This window comes from Hordeum vulgare, chromosome 2H (genome assembly GCF_904849725.1).
Source record: "Hordeum vulgare subsp. vulgare chromosome 2H, MorexV3_pseudomolecules_assembly, whole genome shotgun sequence".
NCBI classification, from domain to species: domain Eukaryota; kingdom Viridiplantae; phylum Streptophyta; class Magnoliopsida; order Poales; family Poaceae; genus Hordeum; species Hordeum vulgare.
This window is the reverse complement of record NC_058519.1, coordinates 185,332,111-185,357,318: the sequence shown is the minus strand read 5'-3', so window position 1 is coordinate 185,357,318 and position 25,208 is coordinate 185,332,111. Positions and strand designations below refer to the sequence as shown.

The window sequence follows — 25,208 nt, the reverse complement described above, 5'->3', positions numbered from 1 at the left end:
TATCTTGATCTCAACACATGAGTAGGTGGCTCTCTCTCAGAAAAATGGATATGACAATGAAGTGTGTGTTCTGAGTGCTTCTCCCACGAATGAGAGATGGGTGGATGGGTATATATAGGCAGCAGCCAAAATCCAACCGTTACACCTAAAGTGGCCAACTCGGTGACACCGAAGTCATGAACTCGGTGGTACCGACTTGCACAAAAGGCAACAACTTTTGAATCTCCATGGAACCGATATACACAACTCGGTGGCACCGAAAAGTTGGCTCGGTCAGATGACACAACTCGGTGACACCGATAACCAAACTCGAAAATTCCGATTTTGTGTACCGAAGCAACAGAAAGTTGGTCACCTAAACTCGGTAGCACCGATACTGTTTCGGTTGCACCGGTTTGGTGGCTATGGCTAGGATTCTGTCTGAGATGAAAATTGGTAGTGCCGAAATAGGAAAGCTAGTGGCACCGATTTTGTGTGTGTGGCTTTGGACAGAACGATTATGGAGGAAATGACTGAGTATTTTTGGTGGCTATCTCTGAGCACTTGAGCAACCAGTTCATTTTAATACCTCACCCTCTTTTAATAGTATTGACTTTTCTATGAACTTAAAAATGATTTCTCACAAATATAAAAAAAAAGAGTCTTCTAGCTTGAAACTTGAGCCAACATTGTTCCTTTCTTGTATCCAGGGGCATCTCCACATAAACCTTAAGCCATAGCATCTCCATGGACTTTTCCTGAAATATCTAGGTAAAAATGTTAGTCCGAGAGACACTGTATGTTGTCATGAATTATCAAAATCACCAAGAGATCATATGTGCTACATCGAACGGAATGCCAGCATCTGTTCAAGGTGTTGCGTATGTGGTTGGAGTGGATGGTCAGAAAGATTTTTATCCAACATAGATGACAACATAATCTTTGAATTGCCCGCCACCTCCTTCGACATAGGTATAGTGTCGGTCTTTAGGACTTTACAATTGCCGATATGTTGCTTTTTCGTTTTTTACGATAGGAACTGTGTTTTGGGTGCGTGCATTTTACATATGCAGAAATTAAGTATTATTCATCATGCTTTTGATGGTAGATTTATGTCAATGAAACCATGAAAAAGCAAAACTCGTCTAAATCTCCAGTGTGAACTTGCCGTCTTGCTATTTTTCTTTCTTTTTTTTAAATTCCGTCTTAAAGCCACGGTCAAAAGTCATGTTGTAAGTTCGAGAGCTTCCCTACAGTACGTGCCATGCATTTGTATTGAACACGTCCCATCAAATCATACAAGAATGAGTCTTGGACACACCCATTATAACTGAAATAAATCAAAAACTGACTGGAACAATAATGGACTACGCTACATCGAACGGAATACCAGCATCTGTTCAAGGTGTTGCGTATGTGGTTGGAGTGTATGGTCAGAAAGATTTTTATCCAACATAGATGACAACATAATCTTTGAATTGCCCGCCACCTCCTTCGACATAGGTATAGTGTCGGTCTTTAGGACTTTACAATTGTCGATATGTTGTTTTTTTCTTTTTTAGATAGGAACTGTGTTTTGGATGCGTGCATTTTACATATGCAGAAATTAAGTATAATTCATCATGCTTTTGATGGTACATTTATGTCAATGAAATCGTGAAAAAGCAAAACTCGTCTAAATCTCTAGTGTAAACTTGCCGTCTTGCTATTTTCTTTTTAAAAAAAAATTCCGTCTTGAAGCCACGGTCAAAAGCCATGTTGTAAGTCCGAGAGCTTCCCTACAGTATGTGTCATGCATTTGTAAAGAACACGTCCCACCAAATCATAAAAAATGAGTCTTGGATACACCCCTTAACTGAAATAAATCAAAAACTGACTGGAACAATAATGGGAGCTCATCTCCAAACCAGACTTGATCAAAATTCAAAAGAAGGCCGCCGACCTGAAAATGGCAGACGAAGACCATCACCATCGGGCATCAGCCAGCAACCGCGTGCGTTTCCCTCGCACACCACATTTGCACTGCATATAATACTGGTATCCCATCGTCGCAGCAGCTGCCTACTCCGCGCACACGAGGTCACCAACCCCACCTTCGTGCTCACCCGGCCAGGTCCGGCGGTCAACACTACCATCCCGGTCACAGTCCACACCAATCCCCAGTTCCGTTCCCCACCCACCCTGCTTGCAATACCTATTTAAATAGCTCCCTCTCCTCCATTTCCATCCAAGAAGAGCCTCCCGACCTCTCCTACTCCAGCGAGCTCTTCTCTCCCTCACGGCTCCTCCACAATTTCATCAGTCAATCGCCACATCAAAAATCCAGCTGACACGGTAAAGAGCACCAGTCTCTACTCCATCCCTTCTCTCTCGCAACTGCCTGGTTCCATCGAGACTTCAAGATACAGTGTTGATCAAACCAATGGCCGCCAACGGCAGCGATGGTGTCTGCGTGGCCAAGCCGCGGAGTGCTGACCCGCTCAACTGGGGGAAGGCGGCGCAGGAGCTGTCGGGGAGCCATCTGGACGCCGTCAAGCGCATGGTTGAGGAGTACCGCAGGCCGGTAGTGGTTATGGAGGGTGCCAGCTTGACCATCGCCCAGGTCGCGGCGGTGGCCACGGCCGGCGGTGCCAGGGTGGAGCTCGACGAGTCCGCCCGCGGCCGTGTCAAGGAGAGCAGCGACTGGGTGATGACCAGCATGGCCAACGGCACCGACAGCTACGGCGTCACCACCGGCTTCGGCGCCACCTCCCATCGGAGGACCAAGGAGGGCGGCGCTCTGCAGAGGGAGCTCATCAGGTTCCTTAACGCCGGGGCGTTCGGCACCGGCAGCGACGGTCATGTGCTGCCAGCGGCCACCACGCGCGCGGCGATGCTTGTCCGCGTCAACACCCTGCTCCAAGGGTACTCCGGCATCCGCTTCGAGATTCTTGAGACCGTCGCCACGCTGCTCAACGCCAATGTTACACCGTGTCTGCCGCTTCGGGGCACCATCACGGCGTCCGGCGATCTCGTCCCGCTCTCCTACATCGCGGGACTTGTCACCGGCCGTCCGAATGCCGTAGCTGTGGCTCCCGATGGCACCAAGGTTAATGCCGCGGAGGCGTTTAAGATTGCCGGCATCCAGCACGGCTTCTTCGAGCTACAGCCCAAGGAAGGCCTTGCTATGGTTAATGGCACGGCTGTGGGCTCTGGCCTCGCATCCATTGTTCTCTTTGAAGCGAACATACTTGGTGTCCTTGCTGAAGTTTTGTCGGCCGTGTTCTGTGAAGTGATGAACGGCAAGCCAGAGTACACCGATCACCTGACACACAAGTTGAAGCACCACCCCGGACAGATCGAGGCTGCGGCCATCATGGAGCACATCCTAGAGGGCAGCTCCTACATGATGCTCGCAAAGAAACTTGGTGAGCTCGACCCATTGATGAAGCCGAAGCAAGACAGATATGCTCTTCGCACGTCCCCGCAATGGCTCGGACCCCAAATTGAGGTCATCCGTGCAGCGACAAAGTCCATCGAGAGGGAGATCAACTCTGTCAATGACAACCCACTCATTGACGTATCTCGTGGAAAGGCAATCCATGGCGGCAACTTCCAGGGCACGCCCATCGGTGTGTCCATGGACAACACCAGACTTGCCATTGCTGCGATCGGCAAGCTCATGTTTGCCCAGTTCTCGGAGCTAGTGAATGACCTCTACAACAATGGTTTGCCCTCCAACCTCTCTGGTGGCCGCAACCCAAGCCTGGACTATGGCTTCAAGGGTGCCGAGATCGCCATGGCTTCATACTGCTCGGAGCTCCAATTCTTGGGCAACCCAGTGACCAACCATGTCCAGAGTGCGGAGCAACACAATCAAGATGTTAACTCCCTCGGATTAATCTCGGCCCGGAAGACTGCCGAGGCCATCGACATTCTGAAGCTCATGTCCTCTACATTTTTGGTTGCGTTGTGCCAAGCCATCGACCTACGCCACCTCGAGGAGAATGTCAAGAACGCCGTCAAGAATTGTGTCACAAGAGTGGCCAGGAAGACCCTGATCACAAATGGCATGGGCGGCCTTCACAACGCGCGTTTTTGTGAGAAGGACCTGCTTCAAACAATCGACCGCGAGGCGGTGTTTGCATACGCGGACGACCCTTGCAGCGCCAACTACCCTCTCATGAAGAAGATGCGTGCGGTGTTGGTGGAGCATGCCTTGGCCAACGGTGAGGCCGAGCACAACGTGGAGACCTCGGTGTTTGCCAAGGTTGCCACATTCGAGCAGGAGCTCTACGCGGCACTGCCTCAGGAGGTTGAGGCTGCTAGAGGTGCGGTGGAGAATGGCACCGCTGCAGAACCGAACCGTATCACTGACTGCCGATCGTACCCTCTATACCGGTTCGTGCGCGAGGAGCTGGGAACGGTGTACTTGACAGGAGAGAAGACACGGTCACCCGGGGAGGAGGTGGACAAGGTGTTTGTTGCCATGAACCAGGGCAAGCACATCGACGCGCTGCTGGAATGCCTCAAGGAGTGGAATGGCGAGCCTCTGCCTATCTGCTAAACAAGGAGATGAAGAGAAGATAATGCTGTGCTTCAGAACTCTGAAAGGCTCCACATGTTCTAAATTGACAATACTTGTGTTCGATTTCATTTTTTCCCTCTCCTAATATGTTGCAAAGATTGCACTCTGCAATACTTGTGGCGCCACGTAGCAACTAGAGCTTGTGATGGTGTAAGCGAAAGGGCACAAATTTTCCTGACAAATGTTGATATTCTTGAAAAATGTCCAAAGAAACCAGTCTACTACTGAATCAGCACGCTCAGACTTGCTGTATGTAGTTATCACGTCGCATTGCAATAGAGAGAAATACCACCAGGTTGTGATTGTCATACAAGCACATTCTCGAACAATTTACGTTAGTATCATACATGTTCCGGCACAAGAAGGGAAGGGAGTAGTGATAGAAATAATTCACAGAGAGAAAAAAAAAACAGTAAGCAGGAGAGGATATATACAGGAGTTCAGCACATATGAACTAGTCACAGAAACTAATCAGACCCATGTTTCTTTATCCAAGTCTGATACTAACCTGAGGAAAATATGCTGATACTCACATCTGCCACACTGTCATTTTCTCCAAGTCCAGGTATAACCTCTTTATAATCCGCTGTGCGAGCACAACCAGATAGCTGCTACTAACCTGAGGAAAACAAAAACGGACAGCCAAAATGTGTCAGAAATATGAATTGGGATGAACTGAGGGAAAGATAGGCTGATGACTGAAGGATAAGTTGAGAAGTGTTTTCTCACTGTCTTCTGTTCGATTGTAAGTGCTGAAGAACTTAAGAAGTTTCTTTTTAAGGTACCTGACAAAGAAGCAGATAAAGTCAGTGAGATGGAAGCATTCGGCCACACTACTTGGCCAGAATTGCAGAAAATTATCCAAAACCTGTCAGTTAATAACGGGAGCAAACTGTGTTTTTTATTCCAGCTCTTTACTTTCTTTATCAACTCCTTAAATGCCTGAAACAATCCGTGAGTCAACATTTGAAATATCAAAGTGCTTCTAAGGATTAAAATCTTTATGTGGTTTATACACAAAGGGGTGGTATTAACCAAAAATAACTTGATAAAACGCAGGTGGGCAGGAAGACCTAACTGTTGTTCGATTGAAAGTGCTGAATAACTTAAGAAGTTTCCGTTTAAGGTACCAGACAAAGAAGCAGATTAAGTCAGTGAGATGGAAGCATTCGGCCACAATACTTGGCCGGAATTGCAGAAAATTATCAAAAAACTGTTAGTTAATAACGGGAGCAATCTGCATTTTTCCTTCCAGCTCTTTACTTTCTTTATCAACGCCTTGAATGCCTGAAACAATCCGTGAGTTAACATATCGCATTTGGTAACCATTCCATACAGCTCTGTAAGGCGATACTGTCGGTTACAGAAGTGCTTACATACTATTGATATTAAATAACAAGATCCGCGATCTGGAGCGCACCGGTCTGGCGCTTCGTCTGCGATGGATGTGACGAACGCCGTGTGACGAACGCCGAGCGGGCATGGCAAGGACTAGACCTACAGTTTGTTAGGAATAAGCAACTTAGTATTACCATGAGGCCATGGCCAATATATATACATGTACAGGTTATGGACTATATGCAGGAAAACCCCTTATATATTGGGATAAATACAAAAGGGTACATGAGTTGTATTATAACTCTAACACCCCCCCTCAAACTCATGGTGGATGAACAACACTAAGTTTGGAGAGATAAAAGCCATGTTGTGCTCTAGTCTGGGCCTTCGTCAGGAAATCCGCCAATTGTAACTCGGAAGGCACATACTGAAGAGCAACAACCTGATCCTGCACAGCAGCGCGCACATAGAAAGCATCAACACCAATATGCTTGGTGAGCTCATGCTTCACAGGATCGCGCGCAATGCTAATAGCACCTGTACTGTCAGATAAAAGCAGAGTCGGTGTAGTGACAGAAACACCAAAATCCTGAAGTAACCACCGTAACCAAGTCACCTCTGCCGTCAAAAGAGCCATCGCTCGCAACTCAGCCTCTGCACTCGAACGGGAAACTGCAATCTGTTTCTTCGTCTTCCAGGCAATGAGAGAACCACCAAGAAAAAAACAGTAAGCACAAGAGGATATATACAGGAGTTCATCACATATGAACTAGTGACAGAAACTAATCAGACCCATGTTTCTTTATCCAAGTCTGATACTAACCTGAGGAAAATATGCTGATACTCACATCTGCCACACTGTCATTTTCTCCAAGTCCAGGTATAACCTCTTCATAATCCGCTGTGCGAGCACAACCAGATAGCTGCTACTAACCTGAAGAAAACAAATACTGACCGCCAAAATGTGTCAGAAATATGAATTGGGATGAACTGAGGGAAAGATAGGCTGATGACTGAAGGATAAGTTGAGAAGTGTTTTCTCACTGTCTTCTGTTCGATCGTAAGTGCTGAAGAACTTAAGAAGTTTCCGTTTAAGGTACCTGACAAAGAAGCAGATTAAGTCAGTGAGATGGAAGCATTCAGCCACAATACTTGGCCGGAATTGCAGAAAATCATCAAAAAACTGTTAGTTAATAACCGGAGCAATCTGCATTTTTACCAAGAAGTTTGTGTAGGTAAAGTCGGTTTATGGCATGGCAAGCTGTATTCACAACTTCTGCCCAAAAGTGTCTTGGAGTCTTGTATTCGTCAAGCCTCGTCCTAGCCATATCTATGAGAGTCCGGTTCTTCCTCTCAACAACTTCATTTTGTTGAGGTGTGTACGTCGCCAAGAACTCATGTGAGACACCTTCTTCGTCAAGAAAAGTATTCACATTAGTGTTCTTAAACTCCGTTTTCGCTCCGAACCTTCTTGATCTTCACTTCAAACTGATTTTGAGCTTTTCGAGCAAAGTTCTTGAAGATCTTTTGTACCTGCGACTTATCATCAAGAAAGAATACCCATGTAAATCTGAAAAAATCATCAACAATGACTAAACCATAAGAATTTCCACCGAGGCTCTTGTAAGCATTAGGACCAAAGAGATCCATGTGAAGCAGCTCGAGTGGTCTTCTTGTAGTCATGATGTTCTTTACGAGATGACTTCCACCAACTTGTTTTCCTGCTTGACAAGCACTACAAAGTCTATCTTTGTCAAAGATAACATCTTTAACACCAAGAATATGATCACCTTTGATAAGCTTGTCAAGGTTACGCATACCAACATGTCCTAATCTTCTATGCCACAGCCAACCTTTAGAAGATTTAGCAATAAAACATGTACGGGGTTTGGATTTCTTAGTGAAATCGACAATTTATAGATCACCTCTATGGAAACCAGTAAAGACAATGTTATGGTTGTCGCTACGAAATACTCAGCAGTCAACTTTCGTAAATAGCACATCGAAACCAAAGTTTTCTAGTTTATATACGAAAAGAAGATTGTACCTAAGGTATTCAACAAGCATGACATTTTGAATGGAACTATCATGAGATAGAGCCAGCTTACCAAGACCAAGTACCTCACCCTTGGAGTTATCTCCAAAGGTCACATACCTTCGAGGTCGCGGTTTGGTGTGAGCTCATGAAACATGTCTTTATCTCGGGTCATGTGATCGGTGCATCCACTGTCAAGTATCCACTCCTTTCCTCCGGCCATGTAGTCTCTAAAGTTCACCATAAGACTAAGGTTCCTCATGGTCTTCTCGTACTCGTTGTCAACGCTTCATCTTCATTGCAGTAGCCATGCTCCACATAATCATCATCGGATGAAGTTCCCTCATCATAAACAAGAGTTTCATCAGAATTTTGACTATCACAATATTCATATTTACGGCTTCAATAATGATATTGTTAATAGTGATGACATCTCCTTTAGCACGCATGAGGTCACGAAGATCAAATAGACATTTATCAAAATTAGGATCACTTGACTTCATTTTGTGAAAGGCAATGCATTTGTGGGTAATGATATCAAGATTTTTCAAAGAATAATTTGGATATCTTTCCTCTAAGTTTTTCCACAAGGTATAAGCACACTCGAAGTTTTGCATATGATTAAGCACACTTCTTGGTAGTCCTTTAATGATTAGATTAACAGTGTTAAGATTACCAAGCATATGACCTTCATAATCATGAGAAGGATGTATGGGATCAATGGGAGGCACATAGGGATATTCAACATACTTGTGCAAATGGAACTCATCAAATATATCAAGCATTTCATATTTCCATTGTCCATAATACTCCTCATTGAGAATAGGCACTCTACAACTAAAAATCCCGGAACTAGTCACATTCATCTTCCTCCAACGGTGATTAAACCAAGGTTTTGGAGACCTTGCTCTGATACCAATTGAGGGATCGATAGAAAGTGTGTCTAGAGGGGGATGAATAGACTACTTGCATAGGATTAAAATCTTAGCCTTCCCAATTTCAAGGTTGGCAGATTTCAATGATTCTAACAAGTCTAGTACACCCTACACATCCTAGTCAACATATATGTCAACGGAAAAGTAAAGACTTTGCACATGTAATAAGGAGTAGAGTTTCGGAGATCAAACGCAAAGAGGTTAACACGATGATTTTTGGCATGGTTCCGATAGGTGGCGCTATCGTACATCCATGTTAGTGGAGACGTCAACCCATGGAGGGTAGCGGTTGCGAGAGTCCACGGAGGGCTCGAACCATAAAGGGTCCACGAAGAAGCGGCCTTGTTTATTCCACCACGGCTTCCGTCCACACAGGACTAGCCTCACTCATGGTAGATCTTCACGAAGTAGGCGATCTCTTTGCCCTTACAAACATCTTGATTCAACTCCACATCACAAAGTAGGAGGCTCCCAAGCGACACCTAACCAATCTAGGAGGCACCACCCTTCAAAATGTAATAGATGTGGTAGAACGATGAACTCCTTGCTCTTGTGCTTCTAAAGATAGTCTCCTCAACACAAAATCACTCTCACGGAATAGGCATGGATAGAAGAGAATGATTTGGTGAAAAGCAACTTGGGGAGCCTAGACATCAAGTTTCAAATGGTTGGATTGGAATATCTTGATCTCAACACATGAGTAGGTGGCTCTCTCTCAGAAAAATGGATATGACAATGAAGTGTGTGTTCTGAGTGCTTCTCCCACGAATGAGAGATGGGTGGATGGGTATATATAGGCAGCAGCCAAAATCCAACCGTTACACCTAAAGTGGCCAACTCGGTGACACCGAAGTCATGAACTCGGTGGTACCGACTTGCACAAAAGGCAACAACTTTTGAATCTCCATGGAACCGATATACACAACTCGGTGGCACCGAAAAGTTGGCTCGGTCAGATGACACAACTCGGTGACACCGATAACCAAACTCGAAAATTCCGATTTTGTGTACCGAAGCAACAGAAAGTTGGTCACCTAAACTCGGTAGCACCGATACTGTTTCGGTTGCACCGGTTTGGTGGCTATGGCTAGGATTCTGTCTGAGATGAAAATTGGTAGTGCCGAAATAGGAAAGCTAGTGGCACCGATTTTGTGTGTGTGGCTTTGGACAGAACGATTATGGAGGAAATGACTGAGTATTTTTGGTGGCTATCTCTGAGCACTTGAGCAACCAGTTCATTTTAATACCTCACCCTCTTTTAATAGTATTGACTTTTCTATGAACTTAAAAATGATTTCTCACAAATATAAAAAAAAAGAGTCTTCTAGCTTGAAACTTGAGCCAACATTGTTCCTTTCTTGTATCCAGGGGCATCTCCACATAAACCTTAAGCCATAGCATCTCCATGGACTTTTCCTGAAATATCTAGGTAAAAATGTTAGTCCGAGAGACACTGTATGTTGTCATGAATTATCAAAATCACCAAGAGATCATATGTGCTACATCGAACGGAATGCCAGCATCTGTTCAAGGTGTTGCGTATGTGGTTGGAGTGGATGGTCAGAAAGATTTTTATCCAACATAGATGACAACATAATCTTTGAATTGCCCGCCACCTCCTTCGACATAGGTATAGTGTCGGTCTTTAGGACTTTACAATTGCCGATATGTTGCTTTTTCGTTTTTTACGATAGGAACTGTGTTTTGGGTGCGTGCATTTTACATATGCAGAAATTAAGTATTATTCATCATGCTTTTGATGGTAGATTTATGTCAATGAAACCATGAAAAAGCAAAACTCGTCTAAATCTCCAGTGTGAACTTGCCGTCTTGCTATTTTTCTTTCTTTTTTTTAAATTCCGTCTTAAAGCCACGGTCAAAAGTCATGTTGTAAGTTCGAGAGCTTCCCTACAGTACGTGCCATGCATTTGTATTGAACACGTCCCATCAAATCATACAAGAATGAGTCTTGGACACACCCATTATAACTGAAATAAATCAAAAACTGACTGGAACAATAATGGACTACGCTACATCGAACGGAATACCAGCATCTGTTCAAGGTGTTGCGTATGTGGTTGGAGTGTATGGTCAGAAAGATTTTTATCCAACATAGATGACAACATAATCTTTGAATTGCCCGCCACCTCCTTCGACATAGGTATAGTGTCGGTCTTTAGGACTTTACAATTGTCGATATGTTGTTTTTTTCTTTTTTAGATAGGAACTGTGTTTTGGATGCGTGCATTTTACATATGCAGAAATTAAGTATAATTCATCATGCTTTTGATGGTACATTTATGTCAATGAAATCGTGAAAAAGCAAAACTCGTCTAAATCTCTAGTGTAAACTTGCCGTCTTGCTATTTTCTTTTTAAAAAAAAATTCCGTCTTGAAGCCACGGTCAAAAGCCATGTTGTAAGTCCGAGAGCTTCCCTACAGTATGTGTCATGCATTTGTAAAGAACACGTCCCACCAAATCATAAAAAATGAGTCTTGGATACACCCCTTAACTGAAATAAATCAAAAACTGACTGGAACAATAATGGGAGCTCATCTCCAAACCAGACTTGATCAAAATTCAAAAGAAGGCCGCCGACCTGAAAATGGCAGACGAAGACCATCACCATCGGGCATCAGCCAGCAACCGCGTGCGTTTCCCTCGCACACCACATTTGCACTGCATATAATACTGGTATCCCATCGTCGCAGCAGCTGCCTACTCCGCGCACACGAGGTCACCAACCCCACCTTCGTGCTCACCCGGCCAGGTCCGGCGGTCAACACTACCATCCCGGTCACAGTCCACACCAATCCCCAGTTCCGTTCCCCACCCACCCTGCTTGCAATACCTATTTAAATAGCTCCCTCTCCTCCATTTCCATCCAAGAAGAGCCTCCCGACCTCTCCTACTCCAGCGAGCTCTTCTCTCCCTCACGGCTCCTCCACAATTTCATCAGTCAATCGCCACATCAAAAATCCAGCTGACACGGTAAAGAGCACCAGTCTCTACTCCATCCCTTCTCTCTCGCAACTGCCTGGTTCCATCGAGACTTCAAGATACAGTGTTGATCAAACCAATGGCCGCCAACGGCAGCGATGGTGTCTGCGTGGCCAAGCCGCGGAGTGCTGACCCGCTCAACTGGGGGAAGGCGGCGCAGGAGCTGTCGGGGAGCCATCTGGACGCCGTCAAGCGCATGGTTGAGGAGTACCGCAGGCCGGTAGTGGTTATGGAGGGTGCCAGCTTGACCATCGCCCAGGTCGCGGCGGTGGCCACGGCCGGCGGTGCCAGGGTGGAGCTCGACGAGTCCGCCCGCGGCCGTGTCAAGGAGAGCAGCGACTGGGTGATGACCAGCATGGCCAACGGCACCGACAGCTACGGCGTCACCACCGGCTTCGGCGCCACCTCCCATCGGAGGACCAAGGAGGGCGGCGCTCTGCAGAGGGAGCTCATCAGGTTCCTTAACGCCGGGGCGTTCGGCACCGGCAGCGACGGTCATGTGCTGCCAGCGGCCACCACGCGCGCGGCGATGCTTGTCCGCGTCAACACCCTGCTCCAAGGGTACTCCGGCATCCGCTTCGAGATTCTTGAGACCGTCGCCACGCTGCTCAACGCCAATGTTACACCGTGTCTGCCGCTTCGGGGCACCATCACGGCGTCCGGCGATCTCGTCCCGCTCTCCTACATCGCGGGACTTGTCACCGGCCGTCCGAATGCCGTAGCTGTGGCTCCCGATGGCACCAAGGTTAATGCCGCGGAGGCGTTTAAGATTGCCGGCATCCAGCACGGCTTCTTCGAGCTACAGCCCAAGGAAGGCCTTGCTATGGTTAATGGCACGGCTGTGGGCTCTGGCCTCGCATCCATTGTTCTCTTTGAAGCGAACATACTTGGTGTCCTTGCTGAAGTTTTGTCGGCCGTGTTCTGTGAAGTGATGAACGGCAAGCCAGAGTACACCGATCACCTGACACACAAGTTGAAGCACCACCCCGGACAGATCGAGGCTGCGGCCATCATGGAGCACATCCTAGAGGGCAGCTCCTACATGATGCTCGCAAAGAAACTTGGTGAGCTCGACCCATTGATGAAGCCGAAGCAAGACAGATATGCTCTTCGCACGTCCCCGCAATGGCTCGGACCCCAAATTGAGGTCATCCGTGCAGCGACAAAGTCCATCGAGAGGGAGATCAACTCTGTCAATGACAACCCACTCATTGACGTATCTCGTGGAAAGGCAATCCATGGCGGCAACTTCCAGGGCACGCCCATCGGTGTGTCCATGGACAACACCAGACTTGCCATTGCTGCGATCGGCAAGCTCATGTTTGCCCAGTTCTCGGAGCTAGTGAATGACCTCTACAACAATGGTTTGCCCTCCAACCTCTCTGGTGGCCGCAACCCAAGCCTGGACTATGGCTTCAAGGGTGCCGAGATCGCCATGGCTTCATACTGCTCGGAGCTCCAATTCTTGGGCAACCCAGTGACCAACCATGTCCAGAGTGCGGAGCAACACAATCAAGATGTTAACTCCCTCGGATTAATCTCGGCCCGGAAGACTGCCGAGGCCATCGACATTCTGAAGCTCATGTCCTCTACATTTTTGGTTGCGTTGTGCCAAGCCATCGACCTACGCCACCTCGAGGAGAATGTCAAGAACGCCGTCAAGAATTGTGTCACAAGAGTGGCCAGGAAGACCCTGATCACAAATGGCATGGGCGGCCTTCACAACGCGCGTTTTTGTGAGAAGGACCTGCTTCAAACAATCGACCGCGAGGCGGTGTTTGCATACGCGGACGACCCTTGCAGCGCCAACTACCCTCTCATGAAGAAGATGCGTGCGGTGTTGGTGGAGCATGCCTTGGCCAACGGTGAGGCCGAGCACAACGTGGAGACCTCGGTGTTTGCCAAGGTTGCCACATTCGAGCAGGAGCTCTACGCGGCACTGCCTCAGGAGGTTGAGGCTGCTAGAGGTGCGGTGGAGAATGGCACCGCTGCAGAACCGAACCGTATCACTGACTGCCGATCGTACCCTCTATACCGGTTCGTGCGCGAGGAGCTGGGAACGGTGTACTTGACAGGAGAGAAGACACGGTCACCCGGGGAGGAGGTGGACAAGGTGTTTGTTGCCATGAACCAGGGCAAGCACATCGACGCGCTGCTGGAATGCCTCAAGGAGTGGAATGGCGAGCCTCTGCCTATCTGCTAAACAAGGAGATGAAGAGAAGATAATGCTGTGCTTCAGAACTCTGAAAGGCTCCACATGTTCTAAATTGACAATACTTGTGTTCGATTTCATTTTTTCCCTCTCCTAATATGTTGCAAAGATTGCACTCTGCAATACTTGTGGCGCCACGTAGCAACTAGAGCTTGTGATGGTGTAAGCGAAAGGGCACAAATTTTCCTGACAAATGTTGATATTCTTGAAAAATGTCCAAAGAAACCAGTCTACTACTGAATCAGCACGCTCAGACTTGCTGTATGTAGTTATCACGTCGCATTGCAATAGAGAGAAATACCACCAGGTTGTGATTGTCATACAAGCACATTCTCGAACAATTTACGTTAGTATCATACATGTTCCGGCACAAGAAGGGAAGGGAGTAGTGATAGAAATAATTCACAGAGAGAAAAAAAAAACAGTAAGCAGGAGAGGATATATACAGGAGTTCAGCACATATGAACTAGTCACAGAAACTAATCAGACCCATGTTTCTTTATCCAAGTCTGATACTAACCTGAGGAAAATATGCTGATACTCACATCTGCCACACTGTCATTTTCTCCAAGTCCAGGTATAACCTCTTTATAATCCGCTGTGCGAGCACAACCAGATAGCTGCTACTAACCTGAGGAAAACAAAAACGGACAGCCAAAATGTGTCAGAAATATGAATTGGGATGAACTGAGGGAAAGATAGGCTGATGACTGAAGGATAAGTTGAGAAGTGTTTTCTCACTGTCTTCTGTTCGATTGTAAGTGCTGAAGAACTTAAGAAGTTTCTTTTTAAGGTACCTGACAAAGAAGCAGATAAAGTCAGTGAGATGGAAGCATTCGGCCACACTACTTGGCCAGAATTGCAGAAAATTATCCAAAACCTGTCAGTTAATAACGGGAGCAAACTGTGTTTTTTATTCCAGCTCTTTACTTTCTTTATCAACTCCTTAAATGCCTGAAACAATCCGTGAGTCAACATTTGAAATATCAAAGTGCTTCTAAGGATTAAAATCTTTATGTGGTTTATACACAAAGGGGTGGTATTAACCAAAAATAACTTGATAAAACGCAGGTGGGCAGGAAGACCTAACTGTTGTTCGATTGAAAGTGCTGAATAACTTAAGAAGTTTCCGTTTAAGGTACCAGACAAAGAAGCAGATTAAGTCAGTGAGATGGAAGCATTCGGCCACAATACTTGGCCGGAATTGCAGAAAATTATCAAAAAACTGTTAGTTAATAACGGGAGCAATCTGCATTTTTCCTTCCAGCTCTTTACTTTCTTTATCAACGCCTTGAATGCCTGAAACAATCCGTGAGTTAACATATCGCATTTGGTAACCATTCCATACAGCTCTGTAAGGCGATACTGTCGGTTACAGAAGTGCTTACATACTATTGATATTAAATAACAAGATCCGCGATCTGGAGCGCACCGGTCTGGCGCTTCGTCTGCGATGGATGTGACGAACGCCGTGTGACGAACGCCGAGCGGGCATGGCAAGGACTAGACCTACAGTTTGTTAGGAATAAGCAACTTAGTATTACCATGAGGCCATGGCCAATATATATACATGTACAGGTTATGGACTATATGCAGGAAAACCCCTTATATATTGGGATAAATACAAAAGGGTACATGAGTTGTATTATAACTCTAACACCCCCCCTCAAACTCATGGTGGATGAACAACACTAAGTTTGGAGAGATAAAAGCCATGTTGTGCTCTAGTCTGGGCCTTCGTCAGGAAATCCGCCAATTGTAACTCGGAAGGCACATACTGAAGAGCAACAACCTGATCCTGCACAGCAGCGCGCACATAGAAAGCATCAACACCAATATGCTTGGTGAGCTCATGCTTCACAGGATCGCGCGCAATGCTAATAGCACCTGTACTGTCAGATAAAAGCAGAGTCGGTGTAGTGACAGAAACACCAAAATCCTGAAGTAACCACCGTAACCAAGTCACCTCTGCCGTCAAAAGAGCCATCGCTCGCAACTCAGCCTCTGCACTCGAACGGGAAACTGCAATCTGTTTCTTCGTCTTCCAGGCAATGAGAGAACCACCAAGAAAAAAACAGTAAGCACAAGAGGATATATACAGGAGTTCATCACATATGAACTAGTGACAGAAACTAATCAGACCCATGTTTCTTTATCCAAGTCTGATACTAACCTGAGGAAAATATGCTGATACTCACATCTGCCACACTGTCATTTTCTCCAAGTCCAGGTATAACCTCTTCATAATCCGCTGTGCGAGCACAACCAGATAGCTGCTACTAACCTGAAGAAAACAAATACTGACCGCCAAAATGTGTCAGAAATATGAATTGGGATGAACTGAGGGAAAGATAGGCTGATGACTGAAGGATAAGTTGAGAAGTGTTTTCTCACTGTCTTCTGTTCGATCGTAAGTGCTGAAGAACTTAAGAAGTTTCCGTTTAAGGTACCTGACAAAGAAGCAGATTAAGTCAGTGAGATGGAAGCATTCAGCCACAATACTTGGCCGGAATTGCAGAAAATCATCAAAAAACTGTTAGTTAATAACCGGAGCAATCTGCATTTTTACCAAGAAGTTTGTGTAGGTAAAGTCGGTTTATGGCATGGCAAGCTGTATTCACAACTTCTGCCCAAAAGTGTCTTGGAGTCTTGTATTCGTCAAGCCTCGTCCTAGCCATATCTATGAGAGTCCGGTTCTTCCTCTCAACAACTTCATTTTGTTGAGGTGTGTACGTCGCCAAGAACTCATGTGAGACACCTTCTTCGTCAAGAAAAGTATTCACATTAGTGTTCTTAAACTCCGTTTTCGCTCCGAACCTTCTTGATCTTCACTTCAAACTGATTTTGAGCTTTTCGAGCAAAGTTCTTGAAGATCTTTTGTACCTGCGACTTATCATCAAGAAAGAATACCCATGTAAATCTGAAAAAATCATCAACAATGACTAAACCATAAGAATTTCCACCGAGGCTCTTGTAAGCATTAGGACCAAAGAGATCCATGTGAAGCAGCTCGAGTGGTCTTCTTGTAGTCATGATGTTCTTTACGAGATGACTTCCACCAACTTGTTTTCCTGCTTGACAAGCACTACAAAGTCTATCTTTGTCAAAGATAACATCTTTAACACCAAGAATATGATCACCTTTGATAAGCTTGTCAAGGTTACGCATACCAACATGTCCTAATCTTCTATGCCACAGCCAACCTTTAGAAGATTTAGCAATAAAACATGTACGGGGTTTGGATTTCTTAGTGAAATCGACAATTTATAGATCACCTCTATGGAAACCAGTAAAGACAATGTTATGGTTGTCGCTACGAAATACTCAGCAGTCAACTTTCGTAAATAGCACATCGAAACCAAAGTTTTCTAGTTTATATACGAAAAGAAGATTGTACCTAAGGTATTCAACAAGCATGACATTTTGAATGGAACTATCATGAGATAGAGCCAGCTTACCAAGACCAAGTACCTCACCCTTGGAGTTATCTCCAAAGGTCACATACCTTCGAGGTCGCGGTTTGGTGTGAGCTCATGAAACATGTCTTTATCTCGGGTCATGTGATCGGTGCATCCACTGTCAAGTATCCACTCCTTTCCTCCGGCCATGTAGTCTCTAAAGTTCACCATAAGACTAAGGTTCCTCATGGTCTTCTCGTACTCGTTGTCAACGCTTCATCTTCATTGCAGTAGCCATGCTCCACATAATCATCATCGGATGAAGTTCCCTCATCATAAACAAGAGTTTCATCAGAATTTTGACTATCACAATATTCATATTTACGGCTTCAATAATGATATTGTTAATAGTGATGACATCTCCTTTAGCACGCATGAGGTCACGAAGATCAAATAGACATTTATCAAAATTAGGATCACTTGACTTCATTTTGTGAAAGGCAATGCATTTGTGGGTAATGATATCAAGATTTTTCAAAGAATAATTTGGATATCTTTCCTCTAAGTTTTTCCACAAGGTATAAGCACACTCGAAGTTTTGCATATGATTAAGCACACTTCTTGGTAGTCCTTTAATGATTAGATTAACAGTGTTAAGATTACCAAGCATATGACCTTCATAATCATGAGAAGGATGTATGGGATCAATGGGAGGCACATAGGGATATTCAACATACTTGTGCAAATGGAACTCATCAAATATATCAAGCATTTCATATTTCCATTGTCCATAATACTCCTCATTGAGAATAGGCACTCTACAACTAAAAATCCCGGAACTAGTCACATTCATCTTCCTCCAACGGTGATTAAACCAAGGTTTTGGAGACCTTGCTCTGATACCAATTGAGGGATCGATAGAAAGTGTGTCTAGAGGGGGATGAATAGACTACTTGCATAGGATTAAAATCTTAGCCTTCCCAATTTCAAGGTTGGCAGATTTCAATGATTCTAACAAGTCTAGTACACCCTACACATCCTAGTCAACATATATGTCAACGGAAAAGTAAAGACTTTGCACATGTAATAAGGAGTAGAGTTTCGGAGATCAAACGCAAAGAGGTTAACACGATGATTTTTGGCATGGTTCCGATAGGTGGCGCTATCGTACATCCATGTTAGTGGAGACGTCAACCCATGGAGGGTAGCGGTTGCGAGAGTCCACGGAGGGCTCGAACCATAAAGGGTCCACGAAGAAGCGGCCTTGTTTATTCCACCACGGCTTCCGTCCACACAGGACTAGCCTCACTCATGGTAGATCTTCACGAAGTAGGCGATCTCTTTGCCCTTACAAACATCTTGATTCAACTCCACATCACAAAGTAGGAGGCTCCCAAGCGACACCTAACCAATCTAGGAGGCACCACCCTTCAAAATGTAATAGATGTGGTAGAACGATGAACTCCTTGCTCTTGTGCTTCTAAAGATAGTCTCCTCAACACAAAATCACTCTCACGGAATAGGCATGGATAGAAGAGAATGATTTGGTGAAAAGCAACTTGGGGAGCCTAGACATCAAGTTTCAAATGGTTGGATTGGAATATCTTGATCTCAACACATGAGTAGGTGGCTCTCTCTCAGAAAAATGGATATGACAATGAAGTGTGTGTTCTGAGTGCTTCTCCCACGAATGAGAGATGGGTGGATGGGTATATATAGGCAGCAGCCAAAATCCAACCGTTACACCTAAAGTGGCCAACTCGGTGACACCGAAGTCATGAACTCGGTGGTACCGACTTGCACAAAAGGCAACAACTTTTGAATCTCCATGGAACCGATATACACAACTCGGTGGCACCGAAAAGTTGGCTCGGTCAGATGACACAACTCGGTGACACCGATAACCAAACTCGAAAATTCCGATTTTGTGTACCGAAGCAACAGAAAGTTGGTCACCTAAACTCGGTAGCACCGATACTGTTTCGGTTGCACCGGTTTGGTGGCTATGGCTAGGATTCTGTCTGAGATGAAAATTGGTAGTGCCGAAATAGGAAAGCTAGTGGCACCGATTTTGTGTGTGTGGCTTTGGACAGAACGATTATGGAGGAAATGACTGAGTATTTTTGGTGGCTATCTCTGAGCACTTGAGCAACCAGTTCATTTTAATACCTCACCCTCTTTTAATAGTATTGACTTTTCTATGAACTTAAAAATGATTTCTCACAAATATAAAAAAAAAGAGTCTTCTAGCTTGAAACTTGAGCCAACATTGTTCCTTTCTTGTATCCAGGGGCATCTCCACATAAACCTTAAGCCATAGCATCTCCATGGACTTTTCCTGAAATATCTAGGTAAAAATGTTAGTCCGAGAGACACTGTATGTTGTCATGAATTATCAAAATCACCAAGAGATCATATGTGCTACATCGAACGGAATGCCAGCATCTGTTCAAGGTGTTGCGTATGTGGTTGGAGTGGATGGTCAGAAAGATTTTTATCCAACATAGATGACAACATAATCTTTGAATTGCCCGCCACCTCCTTCGACATAGGTATAGTGTCGGTCTTTAGGACTTTACAATTGCCGATATGTTGCTTTTTCGTTTTTTACGATAGGAACTGTGTTTTGGGTGCGTGCATTTTACATATGCAGAAATTAAGTATTATTCATCATGCTTTTGATGGTAGATTTATGTCAATGAAACCATGAAAAAGCAAAACTCGTCTAAATCTCCAGTGTGAACTTGCCGTCTTGCTATTTTTCTTTCTTTTTTTTAAATTCCGTCTTAAAGCCACGGTCAAAAGTCATGTTGTAAGTTCGAGAGCTTCCCTACAGTACGTGCCATGCATTTGTATTGAACACGTCCCATCAAATCATACAAGAATGAGTCTTGGACACACCCATTATAACTGAAATAAATCAAAAACTGACTGGAACAATAATGGACTACGCTACATCGAACGGAATACCAGCATCTGTTCAAGGTGTTGCGTATGTGGTTGGAGTGTATGGTCAGAAAGATTTTTATCCAACATAGATGACAACATAATCTTTGAATTGCCCGCCACCTCCTTCGACATAGGTATAGTGTCGGTCTTTAGGACTTTACAATTGTCGATATGTTGTTTTTTTCTTTTTTAGATAGGAACTGTGTTTTGGATGCGTGCATTTTACATATGCAGAAATTAAGTATAATTCATCATGCTTTTGATGGTACATTTATGTCAATGAAATCGTGAAAAAGCAAAACTCGTCTAAATCTCTAGTGTAAACTTGCCGTCTTGCTATTTTCTTTTTAAAAAAAAATTCCGTCTTGAAGCCACGGTCAAAAGCCATGTTGTAAGTCCGAGAGCTTCCCTACAGTATGTGTCATGCATTTGTAAAGAACACGTCCCACCAAATCATAAAAAATGAGTCTTGGATACACCCCTTAACTGAAATAAATCAAAAACTGACTGGAACAATAATGGGAGCTCATCTCCAAACCAGACTTGATCAAAATTCAAAAGAAGGCCGCCGACCTGAAAATGGCAGACGAAGACCATCACCATCGGGCATCAGCCAGCAACCGCGTGCGTTTCCCTCGCACACCACATTTGCACTGCATATAATACTGGTATCCCATCGTCGCAGCAGCTGCCTACTCCGCGCACACGAGGTCACCAACCCCACCTTCGTGCTCACCCGGCCAGGTCCGGCGGTCAACACTACCATCCCGGTCACAGTCCACACCAATCCCCAGTTCCGTTCCCCACCCACCCTGCTTGCAATACCTATTTAAATAGCTCCCTCTCCTCCATTTCCATCCAAGAAGAGCCTCCCGACCTCTCCTACTCCAGCGAGCTCTTCTCTCCCTCACGGCTCCTCCACAATTTCATCAGTCAATCGCCACATCAAAAATCCAGCTGACACGGTAAAGAGCACCAGTCTCTACTCCATCCCTTCTCTCTCGCAACTGCCTGGTTCCATCGAGACTTCAAGATACAGTGTTGATCAAACCAATGGCCGCCAACGGCAGCGATGGTGTCTGCGTGGCCAAGCCGCGGAGTGCTGACCCGCTCAACTGGGGGAAGGCGGCGCAGGAGCTGTCGGGGAGCCATCTGGACGCCGTCAAGCGCATGGTTGAGGAGTACCGCAGGCCGGTAGTGGTTATGGAGGGTGCCAGCTTGACCATCGCCCAGGTCGCGGCGGTGGCCACGGCCGGCGGTGCCAGGGTGGAGCTCGACGAGTCCGCCCGCGGCCGTGTCAAGGAGAGCAGCGACTGGGTGATGACCAGCATGGCCAACGGCACCGACAGCTACGGCGTCACCACCGGCTTCGGCGCCACCTCCCATCGGAGGACCAAGGAGGGCGGCGCTCTGCAGAGGGAGCTCATCAGGTTCCTTAACGCCGGGGCGTTCGGCACCGGCAGCGACGGTCATGTGCTGCCAGCGGCCACCACGCGCGCGGCGATGCTTGTCCGCGTCAACACCCTGCTCCAAGGGTACTCCGGCATCCGCTTCGAGATTCTTGAGACCGTCGCCACGCTGCTCAACGCCAATGTTACACCGTGTCTGCCGCTTCGGGGCACCATCACGGCGTCCGGCGATCTCGTCCCGCTCTCCTACATCGCGGGACTTGTCACCGGCCGTCCGAATGCCGTAGCTGTGGCTCCCGATGGCACCAAGGTTAATGCCGCGGAGGCGTTTAAGATTGCCGGCATCCAGCACGGCTTCTTCGAGCTACAGCCCAAGGAAGGCCTTGCTATGGTTAATGGCACGGCTGTGGGCTCTGGCCTCGCATCCATTGTTCTCTTTGAAGCGAACATACTTGGTGTCCTTGCTGAAGTTTTGTCGGCCGTGTTCTGTGAAGTGATGAACGGCAAGCCAGAGTACACCGATCACCTGACACACAAGTTGAAGCACCACCCCGGACAGATCGAGGCTGCGGCCATCATGGAGCACATCCTAGAGGGCAGCTCCTACATGATGCTCGCAAAGAAACTTGGTGAGCTCGACCCATTGATGAAGCCGAAGCAAGACAGATATGCTCTTCGCACGTCCCCGCAATGGCTCGGACCCCAAATTGAGGTCATCCGTGCAGCGACAAAGTCCATCGAGAGGGAGATCAACTCTGTCAATGACAACCCACTCATTGACGTATCTCGTGGAAAGGCAATCCATGGCGGCAACTTCCAGGGCACGCCCATCGGTGTGTCCATGGACAACACCAGACTTGCCATTGCTGCGATCGGCAAGCTCATGTTTGCCCAGTTCTCGGAGCTAGTGAATGACCTCTACAACAATGGTTTGCCCTCCAACCTCTCTGGTGGCCGCAACCCAAGCCTGGACTATGGCTTCAAGGGTGCCGAGATCGCCATGGCTTCATACTGCTCGGAGCTCCAATTCTTGGGCAACCCAGTGACCAACCATGTCCAGAGTGCGGAGCAACACAATCAAGATGTTAACTCCCTCGGATTAATCTCGGCCCGGAAGACTGCCGAGGCCATCGACATTCTGAAGCTCATGTCCTCTACATTTTTGGTTGCGTTGTGCCAAGCCATCGACCTACGCCACCTCGAGGAGAATGTCAAGAACGCCGTCAAGAATTGTGTCACAAGAGTGGCCAGGAAGACCCTGATCACAAATGGCATGGGCGGCCTTCACAACGCGCGTTTTTGTGAGAAGGACCTGCTTCAAACAATCGACCGCGAGGCGGTGTTTGCATACGCGGACGACCCTTGCAGCGCCAACTACCCTCTCATGAAGAAGATGCGTGCGGTGTTGGTGGAGCATGCCTTGGCCAACGGTGAGGCCGAGCACAACGTGGAGACCTCGGTGTTTGCCAAGGTTGCCACATTCGAGCAGGAGCTCTACGCGGCACTGCCTCAGGAGGTTGAGGCTGCTAGAGGTGCGGTGGAGAATGGCACCGCTGCAGAACCGAACCGTATCACTGACTGCCGATCGTACCCTCTATACCGGTTCGTGCGCGAGGAGCTGGGAACGGTGTACTTGACAGGAGAGAAGACACGGTCACCCGGGGAGGAGGTGGACAAGGTGTTTGTTGCCATGAACCAGGGCAAGCACATCGACGCGCTGCTGGAATGCCTCAAGGAGTGGAATGGCGAGCCTCTGCCTATCTGCTAAACAAGGAGATGAAGAGAAGATAATGCTGTGCTTCAGAACTCTGAAAGGCTCCACATGTTCTAAATTGACAATACTTGTGTTCGATTTCATTTTTTCCCTCTCCTAATATGTTGCAAAGATTGCACTCTGCAATACTTGTGGCGCCACGTAGCAACTAGAGCTTGTGATGGTGTAAGCGAAAGGGCACAAATTTTCCTGACAAATGTTGATATTCTTGAAAAATGTCCAAAGAAACCAGTCTACTACTGAATCAGCACGCTCAGACTTGCTGTATGTAGTTATCACGTCGCATTGCAATAGAGAGAAATACCACCAGGTTGTGATTGTCATACAAGCACATTCTCGAACAATTTACGTTAGTATCATACATGTTCCGGCACAAGAAGGGAAGGGAGTAGTGATAGAAATAATTCACAGAGAGAAAAAAAAAACAGTAAGCAGGAGAGGATATATACAGGAGTTCAGCACATATGAACTAGTCACAGAAACTAATCAGACCCATGTTTCTTTATCCAAGTCTGATACTAACCTGAGGAAAATATGCTGATACTCACATCTGCCACACTGTCATTTTCTCCAAGTCCAGGTATAACCTCTTTATAATCCGCTGTGCGAGCACAACCAGATAGCTGCTACTAACCTGAGGAAAACAAAAACGGACAGCCAAAATGTGTCAGAAATATGAATTGGGATGAACTGAGGGAAAGATAGGCTGATGACTGAAGGATAAGTTGAGAAGTGTTTTCTCACTGTCTTCTGTTCGATTGTAAGTGCTGAAGAACTTAAGAAGTTTCTTTTTAAGGTACCTGACAAAGAAGCAGATAAAGTCAGTGAGATGGAAGCATTCGGCCACACTACTTGGCCAGAATTGCAGAAAATTATCCAAAACCTGTCAGTTAATAACGGGAGCAAACTGTGTTTTTTATTCCAGCTCTTTACTTTCTTTATCAACTCCTTAAATGCCTGAAACAATCCGTGAGTCAACATTTGAAATATCAAAGTGCTTCTAAGGATTAAAATCTTTATGTGGTTTATACACAAAGGGGTGGTATTAACCAAAAATAACTTGATAAAACGCAGGTGGGCAGGAAGACCTAACTGTTGTTCGATTGAAAGTGCTGAATAACTTAAGAAGTTTCCGTTTAAGGTACCAGACAAAGAAGCAGATTAAGTCAGTGAGATGGAAGCATTCGGCCACAATACTTGGCCGGAATTGCAGAAAATTATCAAAAAACTGTTAGTTAATAACGGGAGCAATCTGCATTTTTCCTTCCAGCTCTTTACTTTCTTTATCAACGCCTTGAATGCCTGAAACAATCCGTGAGTTAACATATCGCATTTGGTAACCATTCCATACAGCTCTGTAAGGCGATACTGTCGGTTACAGAAGTGCTTACATACTATTGATATTAAATAACAAGATCCGCGATCTGGAGCGCACCGGTCTGGCGCTTCGTCTGCGATGGATGTGACGAACGCCGTGTGACGAACGCCGAGCGGGCATGGCAAGGACTAGACCTACAGTTTGTTAGGAATAAGCAACTTAGTATTACCATGAGGCCATGGCCAATATATATACATGTACAGGTTATGGACTATATGCAGGAAAACCCCTTA

The 25,208-nt window shown here is 46.0% G+C and overlaps 3 protein-coding genes and 2 long non-coding RNA genes across 5 annotated transcripts; 3 read left to right on the top strand and 2 right to left on the bottom strand.

The window, feature by feature from the left end:
• Positions 1-736: 736 nt before the first annotated feature.
• LOC123425768 (phenylalanine ammonia-lyase-like) lies at positions 737-5,080 on the top strand. The gene has a single exon (XM_045109492.1). It carries the CDS (start codon positions 2,402-2,404, stop codon positions 4,523-4,525), a length of 2,124 nt encoding a protein of 707 aa, XP_044965427.1. The 5' UTR covers positions 737-2,401; the 3' UTR covers positions 4,526-5,080.
• A 1,490-nt stretch (positions 5,081-6,570) lies between these two features.
• LOC123425767 lies at positions 6,571-7,186 on the bottom strand. Its single transcript, XR_006621875.1, has 3 exons — positions 7,104-7,186; positions 6,929-6,984; positions 6,571-6,834 (listed from the first exon to the last, which is right to left on the bottom strand). It is a non-coding gene; the product is annotated as an uncharacterized LOC123425767 (long non-coding RNA).
• Positions 7,187-10,269: 3,083 nt separating this feature from the next.
• On the top strand, positions 10,270-14,613 carry LOC123425766 (phenylalanine ammonia-lyase-like). The gene has a single exon (XM_045109491.1). It carries the CDS (start codon positions 11,935-11,937, stop codon positions 14,056-14,058), a length of 2,124 nt encoding a protein of 707 aa, XP_044965426.1. The 5' UTR covers positions 10,270-11,934; the 3' UTR covers positions 14,059-14,613.
• A 1,490-nt stretch (positions 14,614-16,103) lies between these two features.
• Positions 16,104-16,719, bottom strand: LOC123425765. Its single transcript, XR_006621874.1, has 3 exons — positions 16,637-16,719; positions 16,462-16,517; positions 16,104-16,367 (listed from the first exon to the last, which is right to left on the bottom strand). It is a non-coding gene; the product is annotated as an uncharacterized LOC123425765 (long non-coding RNA).
• A 3,083-nt stretch (positions 16,720-19,802) lies between these two features.
• On the top strand, positions 19,803-24,146 carry LOC123425763 (phenylalanine ammonia-lyase-like). The gene has a single exon (XM_045109488.1). The coding sequence runs from the start codon at positions 21,468-21,470 to the stop codon at positions 23,589-23,591; it is 2,124 nt and encodes a 707-aa protein (XP_044965423.1). The 5' UTR covers positions 19,803-21,467; the 3' UTR covers positions 23,592-24,146.
• Positions 24,147-25,208: the final 1,062 nt, after the last annotated feature.

Excerpts from the sequence above, each read along its gene's own strand:
- LOC123425768 (XM_045109492.1), top strand. The coding sequence starts at position 2,402 with ATGGCCGCCAACGGCAGCGATGGTGTCTGCGTGGCCAAGCCGCGGAGT.
- LOC123425766 (XM_045109491.1), top strand. The coding sequence starts at position 11,935 with ATGGCCGCCAACGGCAGCGATGGTGTCTGCGTGGCCAAGCCGCGGAGT.
- LOC123425763 (XM_045109488.1), top strand. The coding sequence starts at position 21,468 with ATGGCCGCCAACGGCAGCGATGGTGTCTGCGTGGCCAAGCCGCGGAGT.